This window comes from Lissotriton vulgaris, chromosome 6, assembly GCF_964263255.1.
Source record: "Lissotriton vulgaris chromosome 6, aLisVul1.2, whole genome shotgun sequence".
NCBI classification, from domain to species: domain Eukaryota; kingdom Metazoa; phylum Chordata; class Amphibia; order Caudata; family Salamandridae; genus Lissotriton; species Lissotriton vulgaris.
In genome coordinates, this window is record NC_141694.1 from 203,400,352 (window position 1) to 203,420,795 (window position 20,444).

Here is a 20,444-nt window from a genome sequence, read left to right on the forward strand (position 1 = left end):
TGGCAGGAGTACAAAGGAAGGACTGGACTTCAGTCTCTAGTCTCTCTCGCATACTGCAGTTCTGTAAAGTACACTCATACATAATCACTCAGGCCAAATAAACACAAAGATGAAAACAAGTAAGCATAGAAGCACCACCACTGAATGAGCAGGTGAGCACCTGCAATCACAGAAGCTTTTGAAACATAACTTACCTGCAATGTAATCAGCAGCATTCTTGCTCTTCCAACCATATATTTGCAATATAACATAGAGCAGAAGAAAACAAAGTACTTATTAAATAGCTACTAGTACTCACCAAGGTCATGGATCTCGACGCCAAGCAGGTCGAGCAGGTCTTGTTTCTGGTCCAGTATGTCGGACCACCAGTGCGTCGCCTGGTAGCAGGTGCGCCGGACCCCAGATTCCCGATACATGGCCTGGCACACCTTATCCCATAGCTGGCGACGCTCCCGGAGGCCATACCCGGCACCGGGCCTGCCGCGACTGTCTTGGGGAGGTGGCGCTGCACAAAGAAGACCAGTGCGGCCACCTCCACCGCGCTGAAGATCTCCCTGGCAATCAATGTCTCCCTCCTTAATCGCCCACAAGGGAGCCGGCTACGGGGTGCGGGACTATTCCCCTTCGACTTGCCGGCTCCCTTTGCCATGGTCCTAGTCAAAGAAGAAAGGAAAAATAGGAAAGAATAGGGAAAAAAAGTCAATAAGAAAAGAGAGAGCTAAAAAAAGTAGTTATTAAAGAAACAAAAAGTAGCAAAAACACAAAATATAGATGTAGAAAAATAAAAAAATAGATAATGAGTAAAAAAGATGTAAAAAAAGTTTTCAAAAACAAAGGATTGCAAAGATTAAAGCTGGATAGAAAAGGCATGCCCAGGACCATTGCATTGAATGAAAAACAAGATGGCCGCGCCCATTGCAACCACGTGGGTAAGTTTGCGCGATATTTCCCTCGGGAGCACGCAAAATCGGAGGCGAACACGCAATTGAATCCCCAAACTGGAAATGCACAACGCGAGCATGCAACTAGCGACCGGAAACTGAAATACGCAACGCAAACAAGATGGCCGTGCCCATGGAAGACCGCATGGGAAAGTTTGCAGTAGCCGCGGTGAAAAAAATCCTGTGAACTTGCAAAAAGAGAAAAATCCCAAATCGAACAAAAGTTTGCGGATTTTGCAGACCGCGAGTACGCTTTCGCACGAATTCGCGTACCACGAATTCGCAAATTTTGCCCATACATAATTAATTCAGAATGGTGATTCACCGATGGTGAGTAAGGCTGACTGCAGCCAAAACATGTTTGATGATGGCCTGACAATAAATATTTTGGAGAAACCACACAGAGCGTTGACATCCTTTGTTTGCGAAGGAATGCCCATCTTGCTGTTTACGTCTCATGTTGCTCAACCCCCTGCATGCACTTGTGTTTGCTTCAGTCCGGGTGCAGGCACTGCCTCTTCATTCAAAATAAGTAATCCAGCCTTATCTGGAGACAGTCAGGCCGAGTCCGCCATGTCTAACAGGCTCACCCCAATGCTCAACCTTTCAGGCCCTTAAGCCTTCACAATCACCCAAGTACTATGGCTGCAGCTGAAACCATGAAGTCAAGCATTTCATGGTACCACATCAGTTAGTTATGTCCACTAGCATGCAGGTGCTATATATGTATATATATATATATATATATGTGGCAAAACTTCGCTTCGAATGCTGTGTTGAAAGGTTTTAGGTGATCTTTCAAACGGCAGAGAAAAAAGGGGGTCCCAAAACATGTTTTCCTCATGCATTTTCAATAGGGATTTTGAACACACCTATAGCCCGAACCGCTGAATGAAATTACGTCAAATTTGGCAGAAAGGTAGATTTTGGTCCAGAATGTAATTTTACGTGATTTGGTGTAAGTGTGTTCAGTACTTTAAGAGATATTCAAGTTTATTATAGATATCTGGGGAAGCTGATCCAACTCAAAATTGATTGACTGCCACCACCTCAAGCAGGAAGTGTTGGCAGCCACTTTGGGACAGCTACGAATGCCCTGACCTGCCCAGATATGGAGGGGGTTGAAAGCATTATTTTTTATACAATGCTGCCGCAAATTAAAGGGTGGACACGCAGATCCGGCAAAATTGAAAAGAGATGATGCGTGGGCTCCCGCGCATCTTTCAAAGGAAGGCCCCAGGTGGTCTAGGTCCCTGGGGCAGTGTATTTTATCTATGCAGGCGGTACCCAGCAGACACCCTGGGCCCCTTGGACCACCACCTCCCTGGGACAAACATTATTAAAATGATGCGGGGCGCACAGCCCCCCCACAGCCCTGGGACTCGCTACCTCCCTGGGGTTAGTTGCAATTTTCTTTGGGGGGCCTAACAGCCCAAATTATTTTTTTTACATGTTCTCGGGCCCAAGACCCGCCATCTCCTCAGGGCAGGGCCTACCTAAAAGAAGAAAAGAGGGGGCCACAAAGTTCCGCTCCTAAAGCCATACATGGCCTGGGGGGCTGCCCCCCCCAGGGCCTCCTCCTGCTATGTCCCAGATATAGGGTGCCTTATTTATACTTGTAAATATGTTCACACTGATGTAATGGAGTGGTGTACATAAGTAAAATAATAATATATAGAATTTTCTGTGAATCTGGGGATTCAGATTTGTAGGGGGATTCTGATCTCGTAATCGGGACTAAAAATCATAGAGTACTAGTTCTGTCTATGTTTTTGGACCCATGGAGGTACTCTGGAATTTTAAAAAAATATTTGAAAAAAAGAAAATGTGTTTATTTGCATTAATAAAAAATTATATATTTTCAATTTAGTACATATGGGATATACTTCCTCTTAAAACATGTTTTAATTGCATTTGATAAAAAATATGAAGTTCAGAAAAACAAGAAATTAAAAATCAAAATAAATTTCAGTACACTTTGTATTTAGACTACACCCTAGAAATTAACTAAAATCTAGGCATTATCGGGACATAATACTTTAGAAATGGAATTTGAAAACCTTGTAAATTCACTGAAGAAATCAAAGTTTATTGGGACGTCACAGTCAGGAAATAGAATTTAAAAAAAACAAATGTTATAAGGCCACTGAATACACTCGTCCAAAACCACTGAAATTCAGCAGTTATAGTTACCAGAGCTAACTATAACATATGCCCGCAATGCACTGCTTATGACTTCACATATTACATCACTCATGACATAGTCAATGACATCACTCATGACATCTCAAATGACATCACTGATGACCTCATTCAGTGAGTGTTTTGTCAAAGGTTTTCAAACTTAAAGATATATACTAAGCTATGGCATAAGTTAAATTACTATTGTTTCTGTACTATTCCCTGTAAAAATCAAAGTTTACAGGGAAGTTATATTTTTAAAATAGAAATAAAAAAACCTTAGAAATTAACTAAAACACCAAAGGTTACAGTGACACGTTACACACACAAAAACAGAAAATCAGAAGCTTTAGTTCACTCAAGAAACTATAACTCGTGCTCGATGGCGGTGGATCTTGTTGTGCTCGAAGATGGTCGCTTCTTAAGCAAGCTTCTTTGGCCGCTGTCAATTTCTTACCATATCCTGCGCTATAATTGCTAAAACCTGACTCTACTGACCTGATGCCTCCGAGGAGAGAGGAGGCCTGGGACCAAAATCAAAGCAACTTAGAAGATAACCATCAAAAGCTACTAATACACGGGATGGAGAGAGACTGGGTAGCTTGATGCAATGGAGACCGCAACACCCCATGAGACCTGAGGGACAGAAGCAGGGGACGACGTCTGCGCGATCGGAAGGTGCAATAGAGAACAGATCCATGTTGCCCTGGGACATACCAAAAAAAAATTAGACACGCTACACCCGAGGCTCAAGGATCCACAGCATAGAATCAGAGTGAGGAGACGCAGATGACTGCAGAGAGCAGCGCAGGGCCTAGCTGGATGCTCACCAGAGGATCATCCCTGGAGCGGAGGGTCCAGGAGAAGTCCTGACCGAATAAACCATCATCCAGAGGAGAAAACAATCAAAATCAAGGTGTCGGAAGACCACCAGCTTCGGCTGCGACCAAGAGGGCGGAGTGAAACAGGGCTGATTTTAGCGAAGGAAGCCCCTGGAATCTGCCTGCCCCGACTGACTGGGGCCGCATTTGCTGATGTCAAACACGTCAGGAATACTGCTCCAAAGAGGCCGACAGCAGAACTCACTGAGATGAAGCTGAGTACACCGATCCAGAAGACTGCAGCCTACTGCCAGGTACTGGTAAGCGGCAAAGCAGTCAGTTGCAGAGCGCTACCCGGAGCTCTGGCACAAACTCACTGATGCACGTCAATAAAACAGGGGAATCACTGTGAATAGGGTGGCACATACCCCTCTCCCTGCTCACCAACCAAAACTGGGCTGCCTTATGGGACAGTAGACATGGGCGGAAATGTTCCGTGAGGCCACCGGTAAAAGTGACTACTATAGGCCAGCACCTAACACACACTACAGGGACCCGAACCCGGTACCAAGGACAACACCCTACAGTCCAAGTGCAAGAAACCCACAGTTTTTTACTTCCTTTTGTCTCACAAATAATTGCAACACAAGCTGCAAAACGATTAAATACGCTGCAGCGCGATACATAAACGTATCTCCACAGTGGATCAACCACTCATAGGATAAATAGAGCACTGAGACCACCCGGAGGAAGGAAGAGAAGCCACTCCTGTACACAGAGTGCACTGGGAGAGAATATAGGAAACGATCACTTGCTGCATACCTGTGTGACTGTGCCCCCACCAGGACACTTGGAACCTCACTACACACAGAGGAGACGTAATTGAGCCACCATAATAAAACTGACATATCCAACCTCGTATTACCTCTACTAGTATCAGTGCACTATGACTATGGGTAAAGCAGACAAGACACAATCAAAATTACAATTTGAGCTGCGCAAGCCCCTGGGCCTCAGTAGTGAGGAACAAGAAATGCAAGGTGCCGATGCACCTTCCCAGGAGAAGGAACGCGGGGGTGGGGGGAACTACGCCAAATCCTTATCGCCATGCAGGTTCACCAAACCATCATTGATGACGCTTTGACATACCAAGAAGACAGAATGTCGGAGAGACTCGATGAGCATGTGGAGTACCTAGACATGATAGAGCGGAGAGTATCTGATGCAGAGGATGCTCAAAACATCACCACGGAAAATCAAAAAAATATGGAGAAAACACTAGCTTCACTCCAAGCTAAAGCCGAGGATTTGGAGGTGCGCTCCCGGTGTAATAACATCAGAATAATTGGAGTGGCTGAAACCACAAACAAAGGCAATATGGAACGATTTATATAGAAATTACTGGTTGACCTACTGGGAAGAGACGCTGTCTGCGAAATATTCATAGTAGAGAGAGCACACAGAGTGCTTGCACTGCAGTCACCTCCAGGGTCAAGGCCCGGTCTCATCATAGCAAGAATTCTCAACTATAGGGACCGAGATGCGGCATTGCGCCATTCCAGAGAATTACAGACTCTTAAGTGGGGAGGTACGGAGATCTCCATCTACCTGGACTTCGCAAAACAGGTCCAAGAGGCGCGCAAGATATTCTTGCCAATAAAAAGGAAGCTTCAGGAAATTAACATTGCCTATGATATGCTATATCCGGCCTGTCTCAAGGTCATAGTAGATGTCACATCCAAGATTTTCAGATACCCTAAATGTAATGTTATGGTGTCTTGTAAAGCGCATGTATCACCCCGCCATGGGGTTTCTCAGCGCTGTAGACCGCTGGGGAACCCGTCCTGGCTTTCCCTGTGAGATGGTCCCTGCTGGGTATCTCCAAGGGGAAACCAGGCATCCCCGGCGTATGTGGGTGGCCGTTGTGGAGATAAGCAAGCTAATGCCCAGAGTTGCCGAGTATGATCCCTGGTTAGAGTAGGCACCGAGGCGAGAATTATCCAGTCCGCTGACCCTAGTCCACGACCCTATGCGTCGGGAATTGAACCCTGGTCCCGGGCCGTCCTCTGCTTTCGGATATGCCGTCTCTAACCAGTGAAATGCTTGCAGCTGTTGCTTTCTTTTTTTTTTTTTTTTTTTTTTTATATTAGCAACACAAGAATCAACAGTATACAAAAATTAGTCAAAATAAAAGAAATAATCTAGACGTCTACAAGGTTAACGTTAGGTTGCCATTAGATCATTTGACATATTTCTTGTTAAATCCAAACAAAATATATACATGTATCTTGACACATATAAAACAGAAGACAGTAATGATCTAAATTAAACATGATTTTTTTTAAACTAAAATATGAGAGACCTCCAGATCTTATTGAATTTAGCTAGAGATTTAGTACCCCTAAGCCTGGCCAGCGCTAATTCCATACTATGAATTTCATTAAGGAGAGACCACCATTCCATTATATGTGGGGGTTTAGGGGAGATCCAAGCGCGAGCAATTATAAGTTTAGCACAAGTTACCATAATAGTAAATAAGGATTTGTGTTGGATATTCCTACCATTAGTGTCTAACATAACTAGCGCAGAATCTAAGGGGGGTATATTCCCTAATTTCAGTGTTATTATAGTCTGAAAAGATGTCCAAAATTCTGAAAGTTTAGGGCAGGTGTAAAACATGTGCACCAAATCTGCTGCAACCAACGCACATTTGGGGCACTTAGTTCGTTCACTATATATGCTATTCGAGGCCCATTTGGTTATTCTTTCTGGGGTATGGTAAAGCATACAGGTTATTTTGAATTGCAGCAATTTTAAACTTGACGATAAGACCAAATTATTGATATTACGTAGAGATGAGCTTATTACAGCCGGAGTAATATTGGTCCCTAACATCCTGCTCCACTTCTCTGATATTATATTGCAGTCTATGTTTCTATAAGTGTTGAGAGATTTATAACAACTACTAATTAATGATTTAGTTTCCTGTGAATAGAAATTATCCCATAAGTTAGGGGATTTGTACGGAGCACAAGGGCTCCTAAGTTTTGAAACACTTAAAATACTATATAATATCCCTGACTCTACGAAGTTCAAGTACCTGCAGCTATTTGACTTTTTTTCTAGAAAAATGAAACTAAAGAATATTTCCGATTCAAGCAGCTGTTGCTTTCGAAAGAATTTGACTCAGTGGAATGGAAATTCATGTTTGCAGTCCTCCACAAAATGTGGCTCCTGCACACCTTTCTTCTCTGGATTCTATTGGTATATACCGAAATGGTCACCAGAATTTGTTTCACTGGCAATACAGTGAACTCTCTGTGTATAGACAGAGGCTCCCGCCACAGATGACCCCTGTCCCCTGTAGTGAGGGCTGGGCCTTACTTGCGCACATTGCTTTGTTAGCATAAGCTTCTTACACCTTTAAACGCCATTTTACCGTTTGCTGTTTTTTTACACTACACTATATGTAACTGTTGTTATAAGTTAGGCTGCTTGAATTGCTTCACATGAGAATGGCTTGTTTTCAACGTCCCTAGACTTACATCTCGACGTTAGTCTGCACAGCGAGTGCTGAAGCTTCCATGGCTATCAAAACAATGTTCAGTGTTGTTCGAGCTGATCGACTCATGCACTAGACATAACATACACGCAGCTGCAGCTAACTGAAATCCTGCCGCCTTGAGTATCACACTGCATGCATGATTTAGACACTTTGAAGGAAGCCCGATTCCAGAGAGACAGAGAGCTATTGCAGATCCTGATGTGATTCACTTTTACTGATCTTGGAGGTATGGGGTCGCCTATTCAAGCCTAAGAGACCTTCTATATTTTATAAAACATAGTTCCTAGCTAGGGAGGGTGGCATACTAGGTGCTATATAACCTGTTCCCATCATCATTATAATATGATTTCTCCTTTTGTATTTTATAGAATTGTAACAATGCTGATCATATGTCTGCTTAGGCTCGCACAAATACTGCATCTTAGAGCACGTCATTAAAATAAATATTTTCAACTTTATTGTGTCTCTTTCTTTCCCCATGTTGTGGACTGGTATGAGAATATAACGAAAGAGTGTTCTTGATTCCCACCATTCCTGAGAGTAACCTAAGTTGCATGTTCTGGGTCGTCTAATCATTGGTACCTTTGCTATAGGACGATGAGCTAATGTGACACTGATGCTAGTCAGTTAGGGGTTCTAGGTACCGAGGTGAGTTTTTTGGTCCCCCACAATTCACTGATGTCCTGGGTCTCTGTGCACAGTCAGTTCTGTGTCTGAGCAGAATCCCTGCAACACCCCACTACTGTTCATGTTAGCCCTTGAACCCCTAGCATGTAAAATGCGCCAAAAACACGCAAACCAGGCACTACGGTATCAGTTGGGGTCCATTGGTATATCACTATATGCAGACGACATGGCATTATATGTTCGACACCCAGCAGACAACTTAAACTCACTATTACAAGAATATATTTGTTTTGAACAGTATTCTGGACTAAGTTTAAACTGGTCTAAATCAGTGGTCATCCCATTTCCTCTGGATTTTCCCTTGCTATGGCAGACTGATCTGGTTAAATACCTAGGGATCTGGATACACAGACACCCAAGACAGTTAGTCTGTGGGAATTATGGGAATTCTCTATCCAATCTAGAAAGTCAGGTGACAAGGTGGATCCGCTTGCCGCTGTCCCTGGCAGACTGGATAGCGATTCAAAAAATGATTGTGCTACTGCGCTTTCTGTATTTATTTCCAAACATTCCCATCCCCTTATCGCAACAATTCTTTCTGAAAGTGAGATCACATATGAATATACTCACAAGGGTGGGCCCGCAACCAAGAGTTGGGTGGAAGGAGCTTACAAGCCCATATGCCCTGGAGGATTCAGTACTCCAGACTTACATCTCTATTATCTCTGCGCCTAAGCACAGTACGCACACTACTGGCTACACCCTCACAATTATCTTCCACATGTTGCTACAGAATCAGACAAAGTACACCCGACTCCATTAACCGCTCTCATACCACAAAAAAGGCAGGGTATCTCACATTTCACGATATACCCAGTACAAAGTACTGTAATGGCTTGGCGCCCTCTGGGGCATCGTGCCCCAAAACTCCTGATGTACGCTCCCGCTCTTCCATAATGTTTTCTTTTTTTTTCTTTGTCCTCATTTGCCTTACCCTCAGTTTAGGAGATGCCAATCACCTTGCGTGTCCTTCACTTAGAGCCAGAGCAAAATTAATTTACCCGTCTCCTGTGCCAGAACGCGAGTATAATGTAATGGTGGCAGAGAAGTCCCAGGGGGAGGTGGGGCTTTCGAAGCTTGCGCTGACTCCATCAAGGTATGTTTCAACCTGTGGTACCAATATCGTAACGAGGCTAGACCCGGTCCAAGGAGTGTTAAATGGCATAATCATAGGACCCGGGGGAAAAAACAAAAACAACAAAAAAAAACGGAAAACTATCTCCACTTGGTCAACAAGTCCCAAAAAGCCAGGTTACGCTTACTGCATGATCTAGACAGGTCCACCTTCGATGTTTCGTATGGGGACGTGAGTCAGCCAGAGTGTGATGGTGCAGTTTTCTCTACCCAATGTATACAAATTTGCCTTCTGGCCAACAAAATGGCATCGAACAAGAGGGACCTAGCCTTGCCGGTGATACTGTCCTCCAAGCCAAAGATGATAAGTGGCAAAGTAATTGACAGTGATGTATTTAAGATGGAGTTTAATGTAGACTTCACTTCCTCCCAGAAACGGCCGATGTCAGGGCATTCCATGAACATGTGGATGTCCGATGCTCCCATAAGGTTGCATTTATTACATTTCTTTTCAGGGAGAAATTTAGAAAGTCTCAGCGGTATAATGTATGCACGATGAACTGTGAAAAGATGGTTTCGTCTTAGCCAAGATGGTGTCACAATTTTGTAGAGGAGGGCAAAAGAATTTAACCATACCTCCTCACACTGAAAGCCAGTCGCCTCCCCCCACAGCTGATCTGGGAGGGCAAACTCCCCGCCAATTTCCTCCAGCAGCTGCCAATACCATAAGGCTACCTCCTTTCCTCCCCTCGATCGTTCCACTAACGACCGCTCCAAGTTTCTGGCCTTCCCAAGTTGTACACTTTTACGAACCTGGGTTCTCACCCAGCTGTCCAATTGGATAAACTTAAATCTGGAGAGCCCAGGGCCTTTGTGGTCACGCAACTCATCCCAGGCTATTACCGATCCTTCCATCAATAGCTCCCCCATCTTATGATCCTGGCGTCCTCTAATGGGGAAGACAGGCTGTCCCTTAAACATAATGGTAGACCCAGGGAGTCCCATATTGGGGCAAAATTAGAGTAGTAAGATAGCCACAATCGTTTTCTGATGGTTAACCAAGCATTAGCCCATGACTGTAAAATTTTAAGCTTGATTTTTTTAAAGAATTTCTGGTCCCAAACTTGAACAAAAACCCATCCGCTGGTAAGTTTGCCCCAGTTAAGATGGCTCTGTAAATCGACCCACTGGGAAGGTTAGATGGTGTTTTTAAAAGCATCCTAGAGTGAGACAGCTGAAAAGCCCATGCATAGTATAGTAAGTCAGGCAGGGCAAGACCTCCCTTCTCTCTCCTCCTCCTCAACTTTTTCCAAGTGAGTCTGGTAGATTTATAATTCCAGATAAAGGAGTTGATTTCTCGCTGGCACTTATCTATCATTTTGGCATCAAACGCCAGGGGAATGGCATTGAAAATAAATGTAAACTTGGGGAGGATGCACATTTTTACCAGATTCACCCTACCCGTTATAGAAAGTGGCAGGTGAGTCCAAGATTTCAGAAGCCTTTTACTGTCATTAAATAATCGATCCAGGTTGGTTTGTCCAATACTACCCACTTCTTGAGTGATTCATTACCCGGAGGTAGCGCATAGATGTGGAGATATTTACACCCACCCGTATATCAGGTATGTTCCATGCCATAATTTCGGTTTTACTTGAGTTGATGTTGTACCCCGAGATATGCCCAAACTGCTATGCCCTCTGGATGACAACAGGAAATGACAGTAAAGGGTCAGATGTAAAAACCAAAATGTCGCCCTTTAATAAAACCTTTCTGGTCTTGGTGGACTATGGTGCCAATTACACTGCCCAATCTTGCCGAAATGATAGTAGTGAAGATTTTATAGTCACTGTTCAGCAACGATATTGGTCGATAAGACCCACATTCCGAGAGAGGTTTCCCTGGTTTAGGGATAAGAACAATTGAGGCCTCACCCCATGATTTTGGCGGTGAATCTCCTTCTCTTAGAATGCCATTGAAAAGGGCCGTCAACACTGGGACAATAGCATCCTCCAATGTTCTATAAATCTCTCCCGGAAGACCATCAGGGCCTGACGCTTTTCCCTTTCTTATTTGGCCAATTGCTTTCCTCACCTCGACCTCCATTATTTCTGTCTCTAGGCTATTACTCTGTACTGTAGAGAGGGTTGGAAGCGTAATTCCCTCCAACCAAATTGCGAAGGAGCAATGGCTAGGCACAACACCATGACCTTCGTTCAATATATGTCCTGGAACGTCAATGGTCTGCGCGTGAGAAGTAGGCGGGATCGTATCTTACATTCCTTGAGAGACTCCCCCGCGCAGATCATAGTCCTCCAGGAGACTTATCTTCTTAAAGCAGAGGCCACTGCTATACTTAAAAAACAGAGATTGATTGACAAATTCTGCTGCACAGACCATAATGCTAACATCAGGGGGGTATTATTTATTTTCAAAAAATCCGTAAAAGCCCAAATTCTGGATCACAAAGAAGACCACACATGGAGATGGTTGATACTGAGAGTCTCACTGGACGGTCAGATTTGTATCCTGGTGGGCTATTATGGCCCTAACTCAGATGACCATCACATTTGGATGCTGTTAGGAATCATCTGGTAACATCCCAAGATCTGGTGATCTGGATGGGGGGTTTTAATATTGTGCTTAATCCTAGGCTAGACAAATTGGTTAACTCTAGAGCCTGTAGCTCTGCTAAGTCTAGCCAAACCCTCATTGCGATTATGACCCAGCTTGGCTTGGTAGACTTATGGAGGGAAAGAGAAGGTAACAAAATGGGGGTGTCCTTCCGGAACAGCTGATTCAAGCATAAATCTAGAATCGATTATGCCCTTTTTAGCTATTGCTTGAAGGACACTCTGATAGCGATAGATTATCTCCCCTCCCATCTGTCGGACCATTCTGCTTTGGTATTCACTCTTATATCCGACAGTAAGATTAATTTTCCATCTTGGTCATTTGACTGGACACTCTTGCTAGAGGGCGAAGAAGTTAACTTTTTGGTAGCAGAGACCATCTCATTTTTTGAATTAAATCTTGAATCCTCAGCCCTAGATGTAGTCTGAGAGGCATTTAGGGCCTTTTTAAGAGGTCGTATCACTAGTAGAGCCTCCTATCGGCGGAAAAAATACAGGGAAACGACAGCCAGCTTGGAGCATGAAATGAAATTAATAGAGTTAAAAATCGGCCCGACCCTAGGACCATCAGAGGAGCAGACGAAACTGGCTGAGTTAAAACTACAATTGGAAGACATCCTGCAAGAGAGGGTAAATAAAAGGTGGGAGGCGAGCAAGATTTCCCAGTTCGAATTTGGGGAAGCTGCAAGTAGGGTATTAGCATGGAAAATAAAGTCCGACCAAGCCCTCAAATACATTAGAGAAATTAGGGTAGACGGGGAGGCTACGTTAAGATCTTCTAAGTTAGAGATCTGTAATGCCTTTTTTGAATTTTTTGAGGCGATCTACAGGGAAGGTCTTCCCAACGACCAAGAGCTGCTCTTCCATTATTACATCATCCAGAAATATCATTAACACATGCACAGAGAGCACAGGGAATTTTAGGTGAAATGGACCTGTAAACCATGGACGACATGTTTCCCAACGTACATTTATAAGTCCTTCAGATATAATACCTGACAGAGTGCACACGCCACTAATGAACTTTACATATCTAGGACTGTGAGTAGCGGTCAAGAATATACACCCAGCATTTTCACTGGAACCCCCCTACACTTAATGCGCTGCAAATACTACTGACAGCACCCACATGCCAGCTCCTTATAACTAATCAATGCAATGCAGTACAGCATGAACAATACAGATACACTGAGCAGGTGCTAACAAGATGGAACACCATGCTAAACACAACGTTATCTAAGGACAACTGGGGCTTTTTCTGCACACTCATGAAAATACTCCCACCTAATTGCAATCTATGTATCTTACTTTTCAAATTTCTGCAACAAACCTATCACACACAGGTACAATTACACAAGTATGGAGTGCGGGAAGATGACAAATGGGTACGATGTGGAACTACACAAGCAGATTTTATACATGTTGCATGGGCCTGCCCCTTGGCATGGAGATACTGGAAGAAAGTAACACACAAACTGGGAACACTATTATCAGAACACGTTGCTTATACAGCCAAAATGTGCCTATTAGGACTGATTAACACACAAAAATGACCCAATCGTAAATTACTGGTTATAGCCCTTTTATTGGCCAAGTGGTGCATTGCTATAAAAATGGGGTAATAAACAAGCCCCAAGTGCAAAGAATCGGATAACAGACATGATATATTGTAAGGAACAATTAGAAAATTATGCAGAGGAGTTGCCGGATGCCTAGCGGCCGAGAGACTTTTGGAGTCCATGGGTACAATATAAGCAGACACGACGAGAAGCACAGGATGGTGAAGGCCTGAAGGGCAAGCACAATTATAAAATAAATGCCATAATGTGATGTGAAACTGGATTACAACACTAAGTAATGTGCTGTAAAATGTGGGAAAAATGATTATATAAGTACCTACTGATATTGCACTAGGAATTATATATTGATGTATTGTATGTCATGGCAACAAACTAAAAATAAACTATATTTAAAAAAGCACAACACAAAACTATAACGCGTGCCCTAAGGTACCTATAGCTGGTGCCCCTGCCATGCACAGTATCATCATCAATAATTTCTCTGCAAATGTTGCAGTGATATTATCAATGATGTCATAGAGGATGCCATGAGTGATCAAATATGATTGGCAATTAGCAGAGCATGGAGAGGGCAGGGCGCAGGTTATAGTTATTTTAGGGCAGCTGTGTCTAAGTTCTGGTTCTGGTGGTTGTGGGCTTGTTATGTTCCTGTGGCTCTGAGCAGGAGGCCAGAAGACTAGCCCTTGGAATCATTCTGTAATCCCAGGGTCAGGTGCAGGTCCAATACCTCTGACTATGGCAGGAGGGCAGCAGTGCAGCCAGGCAGCAATCCAGCAAGGCAGGAGTTCAGAAAAGTGGCACTCCTTTCATAAGAACATAACTCCTTCTTCCTGGCAGAGTCTCCACAAGTCAGGAGTGTACGGAAGAGCTGGTGTTTGATGTGTAATATTTATACCACGTGCCTTTGAAGCAGTAGAAGCTTCTTGAGGTTTCCCTTTGAAGTGCACAGGTTGGCTGCCTTCCCTGCCCTGGCTCCAGTCTAACTCCAGGAGGCATGCAGCCCTTTGTCTGGAGAAAGGACCCACCCTATTCAAGTGTTAGTAGGGCTTTTCCCAGCTCCACCCTCCCATCCTGTCATTGAAGGCCCATCCGGGAACACCTAAGCTTCCTGCTGTCTAAAAGGAATATACAAAGGCCAAATGTCAACTACAGCTAGTCATGTGACCCAGAGACAGCTCTGAATAACTAAAGCAGTAATGACTAAGGGAGAAAAATGCAAATTTTTTAAAAGTGGAATTTAAATATTTTTAATTTAAAATTTGACTTTACCATAAGGGGAGATTTTTCATTACATTTCCAATGACACGGAACATGAACTGGTTACAGCTTCCCATTTGGAAATACATTCTAGCTTTTTAAATTTACTAAGGTAACTCCATTGTTACCCTATGGGAGAGGTATGTCTTCCAATAGTGAAAAACGAATTTAAAAGCTTTTTCCATACCAGGATATGCAAAACTTAAAACTACATGTCTATCTTTTTAAATACACTCCATTCTGCCCTCTGGGCTATCCTGGGCTTATAATAGGGGTGACATATATGCATTAAAAAGGAAGGTTTGGGCCTTGCAACAGGTTTATTTGGCAGGTAGAATGGCAGTTTAAAACTGCACACACAGGCTGCAATGGCAGGAATGACACATGTTTGAAGGGCTATACAAGCGGGTGGCATAATCAGAGCTGCAGGCCAACTAGTAGCATGTGGTTTACAGGCCCAGTGTACAGAGAGTATCCCATTACTAGGGACTTACAAGCAAATTATATAGGCCAAGTAAATAAATAAAATACACAGTTTTAGAGCACGGCTTACCAATTGTCATTGCTGAGTGAAGGGAATGCGTGGATGCAGCATTAGCCTCTCTCTGGGTTGCCTTATGCTCCCTCCTCACCCCTTGTTCTTCAAATTCTAAACAAGCTTTTTTTCCATAGGCTTTAACTTGTGGGTCTGGCTTGCATTTGTACTGCATGACTTGTAGCCTCACAATGTGTAATATTAAATGTTGAACAAATAAAAATGCTTCCTCAACTCACATGACCATAGTCCTTCATTCATACACCACTCACCCTGCACAGAGATCACTCACATCATTCTCCCTACACTCATACACTGCTGCCACACCTCTTAACTTATTATGAATCCCTTATGCAAAGCGTAATGCATTTACCAATGCTTTTTCATTTTCAGCCTTGTCCTAAATCCTTATGTAAACATACAGCTACTTACCTAAATTTACAAGTGCAATCTAATTGTGGTAAAACTTTGGACCCAAATTATGGCCGGGTGCAAAAAGTGGTCATTATTGCGTGCAGTTATTGTTTCTGTATACATTATTACATTTCCTGCACATGCTTTTATCCCTAATACGGAGGTAATGATGACAAGTGTAAAGCCATAGCAAAGGAAAATGTAAATTGCTCTTCCATCTATTTTGTACTAATGATAATAAAGTCGACAAGCTCTTTTTAACATTCCAAAAGTGCAGCATGATTCTCATAAAGAACCACAAACGGAAAAGTGTGTGATAGGTGTCCCCCTCTTTATTGTGATTCGCTGTGGAATGTGCCAATGCTTAGCAGACGCAAACCATTTTAAAGTTTCTGACTATCAAAAACGGGTGGTAAACAACTGGCAAAGAAGATGCTTCCACAGTACCAGTTGCTAAGTGTCAAATCTATTTTTGAAAGGAGCACCTATCCCTTTAAGAGACTCAGGGCCTGATGTAGGTAAAATTGATTTACCGATTTTTAATTACCGAATTTTACCTATTCAGTAATTGAAAATCGGTAAATCAATGTGGTGGACATGTAGGTATTTCCAGATGTGGAAATACAGAATCTGTAACATTCGGTATTTACCGATTCTGTAAATACAGAATCGGTATTTCCCATTGATTCCTATGGGCTTTGAAGCCCATAGGAATCAATGGGAAATACCAATTCTGTATTTACAGAATCGGTAAATACCGAATTTTGCAAGGGTGCAGGGGGTGTCACTTTGACACCCTCTGGCACCCCACAAATAGGCATGTGCGCCATGTGGCACACAGACATGCCCTAAGGGCATGTCTGTCTGTCACATGGCTAGGTGTGCATGCACACATGTGCATGCACACCTGAAATCGGTATTTTACCACACAATAGGATTGTGTGGTAAAATACCGATTTTGTAGGGCCTTTGGGACTCAGAAGAGTCCCACCTACATCAGACATTTACCGAATCGGTAAAAATACTGATTCGGTATTTTACAGAATCGGTAACTTTACTGAATTGGTAAAGTTACCGATTCTGTAAAATTTTGCCCCTACATGTCAAATCTTGTATACCGGTCGGGAACGGCCGAAAATACCGATTTTCGGCCGTTACCGACCGACCTACATCTGGCCCTCAATCTGGCTGTTTTACCCAAAAAATGTCAACATTCAATAAATGCGAATGCCGAGATGACATCCATGGTCTGGACTACTTGAAAACAAAAGTCAACATGACAATGCCTTTTAGTTATGTGTTTTAAAAACCTGCAAGTGGTGGGTAAACATGCATTTTGTACTTATTGTCGTTGCTTACGAGAAGCAAGGCTGGCATAAATGCACCTCTTTTACTGCTAGCCTTGCTTCTCGTAAGTAATGACCATAATTACAAAATGTGTGTTTACGCACCGCTTGCAAGTTTTCAAAACACATAAATAGAAGGCATTGTCATTTACACTGCCAATATCTCAAACTCTTGCAAATGTGAGACCTATTACATTGCAAATGTTTGTGTTGTGATGGCTTTTGATAACTTGAAACAATAACAATCTTATCTATCTATCTATCCATCTACTTTGGTGCACATTTCATCCACAGACTAGAATACAGTAAGCACATGGGCAGATTTATAAGAACTGACGCATCTCTGCATATTAGCACAGATGTGTCAGTTTAGGTGCGTCATGCAAAAAAACAACTTTCGCCACCATGGATGCGTCGCATTGACAATGCCATGCACCATCCCGCAAGGAATGACAGATGCGTGACGCATCTGTTGGTGTACCGGTAACGCATTGCTGGAGTCGTGTCGCAAGCCCGGCGCAACTCCAGCAATGCTCAGGAATGCCTATTCCTAATGTGCTGTGTCACCCCTTATGCCTGCTCCAAGCAGCCGTAAGGTTTTGACGCAGTGTCGTCGTAGAAGTGACTCAGTGAAATCTTGTAGGTTTCACTGCGTCACTTTTACGAGGCTTTCTTGCGTCGGAATGCCCTCCCTGCATACATTTATACCTGACGCAGGATTTACAATGTGACGCATCTCCCTAGATGCATCACATTGTAAATGTGTCGAAACGTGACACATTGTTTATTTTACCACTGGGTCACAAAAGTGACTCAACGGTGGCGTAAAAGTGTCGCAAGGGGCTTGTAAATCTGCCCCATAGTCTTTTTCAGCTAAGTACTTCAGACTTACACTATGAATGCTCATTCACAATATAAGGCCTGGCCAAGGTCAGCACTAATGCCTGAACAGTCTCATCTACGACAGGCCACGTACCAGAGTGAGCTGGTCAGTGGTCCCACACGCTCATCCTACTCACATAAGCACACTTGTGTGCACGTGCACACATGTATCCGGCCATGCCTCTTAATTCAGCCTCGCAACAGCACGCCTTGTTATAAAATGCAGATACTGCTGGTCCATTTTAACAGAGCGTACAGTGAGTGAGACAAAGGGAGACTCCCTCACAGTAAAGGTAGAAATACTGTGCAATTTAAGAGCAAAAAAACTCAGGAGTTAAAATGGGTCAGAAACTATTTGTCTACACATACCATTATTCTGGATTATTTTAGCTGCATTACTGCTGGTTCAACAATGTAGCCATCCTTGTTTGCATATAAAAAACACACTTTGGTTAAGTTGCTATTACTTGATGAATCCCAAGTGTTTTGATGAATCCCAAGTGTTTTGATGTGCAATTTGTAAAAAAAGAAAAAAAAGAAAATCCCACATGAGCATTTATAACCTTTTTTTTCATGAGACGCAAAACTCTCTTTATGTGTTTAATATTAGAAGCCTGTAGCTTGGAACACTCTTTTCTCACTTATGAATTCTTAAAATATAACAGGCCGGCAGCAAAGTCAAAGTTTAAATGCAAAAACATGATTAACTTATAATTTTAACATTACAAAATGAACTTTAAAAAAGTGTTGTACTTTTTTGAGCAGGGCAATTTTGTATTGCGGGAATACAGGGACCGAAGATTCAATTAGAAACGTACCTGAAGCTTCCTATGCAGCCATCCACCCTAGGCAGAGACATATCATTTTAATTAGAAAAAAAAATAAAGTAGCAGAGGTGCTTCCTCATACACAAGAGAATAATGCGTTTTACATAAACTGATGCAATCACGGGACAGCACTTGGCCTATACTGGGGCATAACACATGCCCCCCCCCTCAGCACCCCCTGCTGTGCAAGTGGGGCCCCAGACCCCCGGGGGGTTCCCAACCATTCAAGGTCGTTCCTCTTCAGCGCAAGACCAAGAAATATCTGTGATATATGGGTCACGCTGCAGGCTATAAAACGCTTTGCCTCACTGCGTTCTTTGAAACTAATACGAGGACAAGGAAAAGGTAAAACTAAAAGAAAAAAAAGAATAAGAAAACTGGTTTACAGAGCATGAACAAGTTATTTTTTTTAAAACGACGAGAGAAAAATCAAAAAAGTGGAACTGCCTATACGTGGGTGCCCTTATTTTTAAAGTATTTATGTTCAGGACTGGTTTTGTTAGAAAAGAAAGGATATTCGCTACTTTTTCTTATTATTTTATTGTTGTTAGAAAAGAAAGGATATTCGCTACTTTTTCTTATTATTTTATTGTTGTTAGAAAAGAAAGGATATTCGCTACTTTTTCTTATTATTTTATTGATAGGATCAATGTCCTTTAGTAGTAATGTCATCTGTTTCACTTACCGGATACAACATGAACCAACGGTGGAGGTGAAGTTGGAAAGGGGAACGTTGTATTTAGATTCCTCACTATATTTGCGTTTGCAATTTCAAGGCTCGACTTGGTTGGTTCATCAGCGATGATAACGAAATTGACATGGACGCTTCCTTCCCTAGGAAAACAGTTACAAATACAATGTTAATCTCCAGAAAGATTCTCATATCTTTTTGAAATGTGCTAAAAACAGGTTACTCAAACTGAAAAAGGCATTGAATATTTGTAGCCAGGTCTAATATAATTTCATTAGTAAAAAGTGGTCCCACTCTACACAAGCTTTGGTAATGCAACGGTTTCATCTATGTGATGAATAATACGCCGTTTTAGCAATCACTGTCTGGTACGAAGGGACGAGGAAAAGAGCTCCCTGACAAGCATCACAGGAGTGGAGAGGAAGTGGCGCAGTGGCCAGAGCAGATGGCTCGAGAGCTGGGGATTCTGGTGCGAGTGTCGGGTGCACAACATCCTGTGATTCTGCCCAAGTTAATCTCTCCGGGTGACAAGATGTGCTTTATAGATGTAATGAAAGGCAGAAAAGGCAAAACTATATGACAAAATAGTTCCCCAAAAAGGATGTTAACAGTATTTCAGCTAATGGAAACTAATAAGAGAAGCAGAGGAGGAGCAAGTGTCTGTAAATGAAGGAAAATATGCTACATCCAATAGAAACGGAAGAAAAGCAAGTGACAAGCTCAGGATCCAATAAAAAACCAGGCAAGAGAGGGGGCGGGATGTTAGCCCCTTTTAAGTTCTTATTTAAAAGCAATAGATTTCATAAGCACAGCAGCAAGCGATGTGCAGGCGAAACCTAATAAAACAAGCATTTGCAATGCAATAGGTCTCGCATTATAAAAGTGTGAGCAGTTGGCATTGCTAATTATAATGCAACACTAGCTATTGGCATTGTAAATGATAATGACATTTATTTATGTGTTTGTTTTATAAAGGCATTGTCATGAACAATGCTAATAGCTTAAACTTT

At 42.7% G+C, this 20,444-nt stretch overlaps 1 protein-coding gene across 1 annotated transcript in view; it reads right to left on the reverse strand.

Moving 5' to 3' along the window:
- The window catches only part of LOC147707023 (adhesion G protein-coupled receptor F5-like), a 948,772-nt gene that overhangs the window by 665,358 nt on the left and 262,970 nt on the right, over window positions 1-20,444 (reverse strand). The window contains exon 7 of the mRNA XM_086926247.1: window positions 19,429-19,577. Within this exon, the coding sequence (XP_086782373.1) occupies window positions 19,429-19,577 (149 nt within the window). The remainder of the gene's footprint in view (window positions 1-19,428; window positions 19,578-20,444) is intronic.